The following is a 5,849-nucleotide window of genomic DNA, read 5'->3' on the forward strand; positions in this document are numbered from 1 at the left end:
AAGCCATAATAATTCTGTTCTGTGTAAATTCACCCTTAATGCTGGCTATTTAGGGCACTTTTAGGGCGCAGTCAGATGGCCATATACATCGGACCAAGATCAGACTGCAATCCTCGGGCTGGCCGTGCCTCTCCCGACCTGAGTGTGTCTGTCGCTGCACCGCTCGTCTCTGCACTCTGTCGCTGCACCACTCGTCTCTGCACTCTCTGTCGCTGCACCGCTCGTCTCTGCCCTCTCTGTCGCTGCACCGCTCATCTCTGCACTCTCTGTCGCTGCACCGCTCGTCTCTGCACTCTCTGTCGCTGCACCGCTCTTCTCTGCCCTCTCTGTCGCTGCACCGCTCATCTCTGCACTCTGTCGGTGCCCCGCTCTTCTCTGCCCTCTCTGTCGCTGCACCGCTCATCTCTGCACTCTCTGTCGCTGCACCGCTCGTCTCTGCACTCTGTCGCTGCACCGCTCGTCTCTGCACTCTCTGTCGCTGCACCCCTCGTCTCTGCACTCTGTCGCTGCACCGCTCGTCTCTGCACTCTCTGTCGCTGCACCGCTCGTCTCTGCACTCTGTCGCTGCACCGCCTGTCACTGCACCGCTCGTCTCTGCACTATCTGTCGCTGCACCGCTCGTCTCTGCACTCTGTCTCTGCACCCTGTCGCTGCACCGCTCGTCTCTGCACTCTGTCGCTGCACCGCTCGTCTCTGCACTCTCTGTCGCTGCACCGCTCGTCTCTGCACTCTCTGTCGCTGCACCGCTCGTCTCTGCACTATCTGTCTCTGCACCGCTCGTCTCTGCACCGCTCGTCTCTGCACCGCTCGTCTCTGCACTATCTGTCGCTGCACCGCTCGTCTCTGCACTGCTCGTCTCTGCACTCTGTGTCACTGCACTATCTGTCGCTGCACCGCTCGTCTCTGTACTATCTGTCTCTGTACCGTTTGTTTCTGCACTCTCAGTCGCTGCACCGCTCGTCTCTGCACTCTCTGTCGCTGCACCGCTCGTCTCTGCACTCTTTGTCGCTGCACCGCTCGTCTCTGCACTCTCTGTCGCTGCACCGCTCGTCTCTGCACTCTCTGTCGCTGCACCGCTCGTCTCTGCACTATCTGTCGCTGCACCGCTCGTCTCTGCACTGCTCGTCTCTGCACTATCTGTCGCTGCACCGCTCGTCTCTGTACTATCTGTCTCTGTACCGTTTGTTTCTGCACTCTCAGTCGCTGCACCGCTCGTCTCTGCACTCTCTGTCGCTGCACCGCTCGTCTCTGCACTCTCTGTCGCTGCACCGCTCGTCTCTGCACTCTCTGTCGCTGCACCGCTCGTCTCTGCACTCTCTGTCGCTGCACCGCTCGTCTCTGCACTCTCTGTCGCTGCACCGCTTGTCTCTGCACTCTCTGTCGCTGCACCGCTCGTCTCTGCACTCTCTGTCGCTGCACCGCTCGTCTCTGCACTCTGTCTCTGGACTATCTGTCGCTGCACCGCTCGTCTCTGCACTCTGTCTCTGGACTATCTGTCGCTGCACCGCTCGTCTCTGTACTATCTGTCTCTGTACCGTTTGTTTCTGCACTCTCAGTCTCTGTACCGCTCGTCTCTGCACTCTGTCGCTGCACCGCTCGTCTCTGCACTCTGTCTCTGGACTATCTGTCGCTGCACCGCTCGTCTCTGTACTATCTGTCTCTGTACCGTTTGTTTCTGCACTCTCAGTCTCTGTACCGCTCGTCTCTGCACTCTGTCGCTGCACCGCTCGTCTCTGCACTCTCTGTCGCTGCACCGCTCGTCTCTGCACTCTTTGTCGCTGCACCGCTCGTCTCTGCACTCTCTGTCGCTGCACCGCTCGTCTCTGCACTCTCTGTCGCTGCACCGCTCGTCTCTGCACTCTCTGTCGCTGCACCGCTCGTCTCTGCACTCTGTCACTGCACTATCTGTCGCTGCACCGCTCGTCTCTGTACTATCTGTCTCTGTACCGTTTGTTTCTGCACTCTCAGTCGCTGCACCGCTCGTCTCTGCACTCTCTGTCGCTGCACCGCTCGTCTCTGCACTCTTTGTCGCTGCACCGCTCGTCTCTGCACTCTCTGTCGCTGCACCGCTCGTCTCTGCACTATCTGTCGCTGCACCGCTCGTCTCTGCACTATCTGTCGCTGCACCGCTCGTCTCTGTACTATCTGTCTCTGTACCGTTTGTTTCTGCACTCTCAGTCGCTGCACCGCTCGTCTCTGCACTCTCTGTCGCTGCACCGCTCGTCTCTGCACTCTCTGTCGCTGCACCGCTCGTCTCTGCACTCTCTGTCGCTGCACCGCTCGTCTCTGCACTCTCTGTCGCTGCACCGCTCGTCTCTGCACTCTCTGTCGCTGCACCGCTTGTCTCTGCACTCTCTGTCGCTGCACCGCTCGTCTCTGCACTCTCTGTCGCTGCACCGCTCGTCTCTGCACTCTGTCTCTGGACTATCTGTCGCTGCACCGCTCGTCTCTGCACTCTGTCTCTGGACTATCTGTCGCTGCACCGCTCGTCTCTGTACTATCTGTCTCTGTACCGTTTGTTTCTGCACTCTCAGTCTCTGTACCGCTCGTCTCTGCACTCTGTCGCTGCACCGCTCGTCTCTGCACTCTGTCTCTGGACTATCTGTCGCTGCACCGCTCGTCTCTGTACTATCTGTCTCTGTACCGTTTGTTTCTGCACTCTCAGTCTCTGTACCGCTCGTCTCTGCACTCTGTCGCTGCACCGCTCGTCTCTGCACTCTCTGTCGCTGCACCGCTCGTCTCTGCACTCTCTGTCGCTGCACCGCTCGTCTCTGCACTCTCTGTCGCTGCACCGCTCGTCTCTGCACTCTGTCACTGCACTATCTGTCGCTGCACCGCTCGTCTCTGTACTATCTGTCTCTGTACCGTTTGTTTCTGCACTCTCAGTCTCTGCACCGCTCGTCTCTGCACTCTCTGTCGCTGCACCGCTTGTCTCTGCCTCTGTACCGCTAATCTCTGTACTCTCTGTCGCTGCACTCTGCCTCCGTCGCCGCAGCCCGCGCTCTTCCCGAGGCGCCGTTAGCTCCATCTGGAGAGCTGCAGAGAGGGGCGTGGCCTCTGTAGAGTAGGAGGCGTGACTCCCAGAGTGACAGCGCTGACAGCCAATAGGCGAGCAGCAGCAGGCATGTAAGCATCTGTCTCTCCATGTTGTGCTGGAGCGCAGCAGTCTGTGTGCGCCGTGCTCGGAGGAGACAGAGGCTGGCGGAGTGCACAGGAGAACCAAGCCGTTCTATAAAGCTGGCGGGCTGCGAGCCACTCCCCTCCGTGCACTGATGGCGTCCCCCGGCGCCTTATGCAGCAGGCACTGGGCGATGCCATGATACTGTGTTGCAGGGGTCTAAGGAGAACTTTGCGCTGCTCCCGCATCATCCGGCCGGAAGGCGATTAGTGGGATTTCCTTCCAGAAGGAGCAGATCGTGCGTCATAATCGCCGCATGCAGTCACGACAGATCGTGGTCGGCGGCGCACTGCCGAGGACGAGCGATGGAGCGGCCGTCCCAAACTTTCCTGGTGGGCTCGCGTGCTGCGGCCGGGGGGGCTCCGTGAGCAACAGTTCCGCCAGCTAGTCGCCCGCAGCCGCCCCCTCCTCCGCCGCGGCGGGATGAAGGTGTTCCGCAGGAAGGCGCTGATCCTGTGCCTGGGCTACATCCTGCTGCTGGTCCTCACCATGCTCAACCTGCTGGACAAGTGGCACAAGGAGCCGCAGCAGTGCAACGACCAGGTGAGGTTCACCCCGCACCAGAGCCGCTCCGACATCCGCTACCTGTACCGGCCGTCCCCGCCGCGCAAGAGGCAGCTGGTCTACGTGTTCACCACCTGGCGCTCCGGCTCCTCCTTCTTCGGGGAACTCTTCAACCAGAACCCCGAGGTGTTCTTCCTGTACGAGCCCGTGTGGCACGTGTGGCAGAAGCTGTACCCCGGGGATGCCATGTCTCTGCAGGGGGCTGCCCGGGACCTCCTCAGCGCCCTCTACCGGTGCGACCTGTCTGCCCTGCAGCTGTACAACACGGCGGGGGCCAAGAACATCAGCACCCTGGGCATCTTCGGGGCCTCCACCAACAAGGTCATCTGCTCCTCCCCGATCTGCTCGGCCTACAGAAAGGATGTGGTGGGCTTAGTGGATGACAAAGTGTGCAAGAAGTGCCCCCCTCAGAGCCTGAGCATGCTGGAGGAGGAGTGCCACAAGTACAACACCATCGTCATTAAAGGAGTAAGGATTTTTGACATCAACGTCTTGGCCCCATTGATGGTGGACCCTTCTTTGGACTTGAAGGTCATTCATTTAGTTAGGGACCCCCGGGCTGTAGCCAACTCCAGGATAAAGTCCAGACATGGGTTGATTCGAGAGAGTCTTCAGGTGGTTCGTAGCAGAGACCCCAGGATCCGTCGGGTTCCTTTCATAGACCCTGGACACAAACTCAACAAGAAGGATGGTTCCGACTATCATGCCATAGGTGCCATGGAGGTAATATGTAGCAGCATGGGCAAGACCCTAAGGACAGCGGTCAACCCCCCAAGCTGGCTCAAGGGTAACTACATGGTAGTTCGATATGAGGATCTCGTTATGGATCCCATTAAGACCCTAAGGCAGGTCTATGGATTTGTGAACCTGTCTGTAAGCCCCGAGATCGAGAAGTTCTCACTGAACATGACTAGTGGCTCGGGCTACTCATCGAAACCGTTTGTGGTATCTGCTCGCAATGCCACCCAAGCTGTCAGTGCTTGGAGGACATTACTTACCTTCCTGCAGATAAAGCAGGTGGAAGAGTATTGCCAGGTCCCGATGGACCTTTTGGGTTACCAGACAATTAGCAATCAGCAAGAAGTCAAAGACTTTAGTAAGTCCTTGCTTAGGAAGCCCATGTTATGAGGACACTCTAGGGTTGATTGACACGTTGCCTGCAGAAACCATACCCTACAACTACTGTACCAAAAGTCTGTTACTGTACATTACTGTATTTCCTTCTGGTAAATGATGGCTTCTCTTTTCTACAATGTATCTTCTGTGGTTCTGTATGTTTTTGCTTGCATTCTATTTAAGATGTCCTCAGGACCCCCTGACATGGAGGGTATCCAGTCCATCACTGCCTGAACACCTTCATGTTGGAGGGTCCTGAGGACCATGTGTGGCGTCGTCTGCTGTATGTTGAGGTCGATCATCTTGTGGCAGGCGACATCCTGCCCTCTAGTCTGTACCATGTTATTGATGCTGTTTATGCTGCTGACCCCCATCCTTGTTTTATAGTTTGCAGGTGTCTTTTAACTTCAGCAAACAAACAAACCTGATTTCTGTATTGTTTCCAAACATGAGTGGAAACAGATGAGCACCACACGTTGCATGAAGCTGCAATGTCCTGCAGAACTGTGGATCCCGACTGGGAGAACCGCGAAATGTTACTGTAAATAAAAGTCAATAAGTTATGATCCTTTTTGGAAAGCGGAGACTTGTATGTTTTTCAAGTATTATTTGTGTGTCTTGTGAGCGTTCTCCCTGCTCCTGATGTCTGTGGCTTTCCACCATCACCTAAATCCTGCGTTGTTACCTTTTATTACTACTCCAAAGAACAGTAAATGTGGGAATAATTGCTGTCTCGGAGCTTGCAGACTGATGCTGATGCAATGAGCTGTTAGATCAAGCGAAGCCGACCTTAATTTTCCTATGTTCGTGTTATGAAAACAACATAACCATGGCATGTTATCATCTGAGGTTCAGTGCCTGGCCTGCATGGCATTATTTTCTGTATCTACATGGAAAGCGCCGTTGTGACAGATTGAGAGCAGATTACATAAACTCTTACTCCGGTTTACCTCCCTGTGCCTCCCGCTTACATGTGCCGAGATGGTTAAAC

The 5,849-nt window shown here is 56.2% G+C and overlaps 1 protein-coding gene across 1 annotated transcript; it reads left to right on the top strand.

The window, feature by feature from the left end:
• Nucleotides 1–3,142: 3,142 nt before the first annotated feature.
• On the top strand, nucleotides 3,143–5,442 carry CHST2 (carbohydrate sulfotransferase 2). Its single transcript, XM_073579112.1, has one exon. It carries the CDS (start codon nucleotides 3,602–3,604, stop codon nucleotides 4,868–4,870), a length of 1,269 nt encoding a protein of 422 aa, XP_073435213.1. The 5' UTR covers nucleotides 3,143–3,601; the 3' UTR covers nucleotides 4,871–5,442.
• Nucleotides 5,443–5,849: the final 407 nt, after the last annotated feature.

Source organism: Dendrobates tinctorius, unplaced genomic scaffold (genome assembly GCF_039654945.1).
Source record: "Dendrobates tinctorius isolate UK_male_01 unplaced genomic scaffold, ASM3965494v1 ptg000060l, whole genome shotgun sequence".
NCBI classification, from domain to species: Eukaryota; Metazoa; Chordata; class Amphibia; order Anura; family Dendrobatidae; genus Dendrobates; species Dendrobates tinctorius.

Bases quoted from the DNA above. Each gene is read 5' to 3' on its own strand.
- CHST2 (XM_073579112.1), top strand. From the start codon at position 3,602: ATGAAGGTGTTCCGCAGGAAGGCGCTGATCCTGTGCCTGGGCTACATC.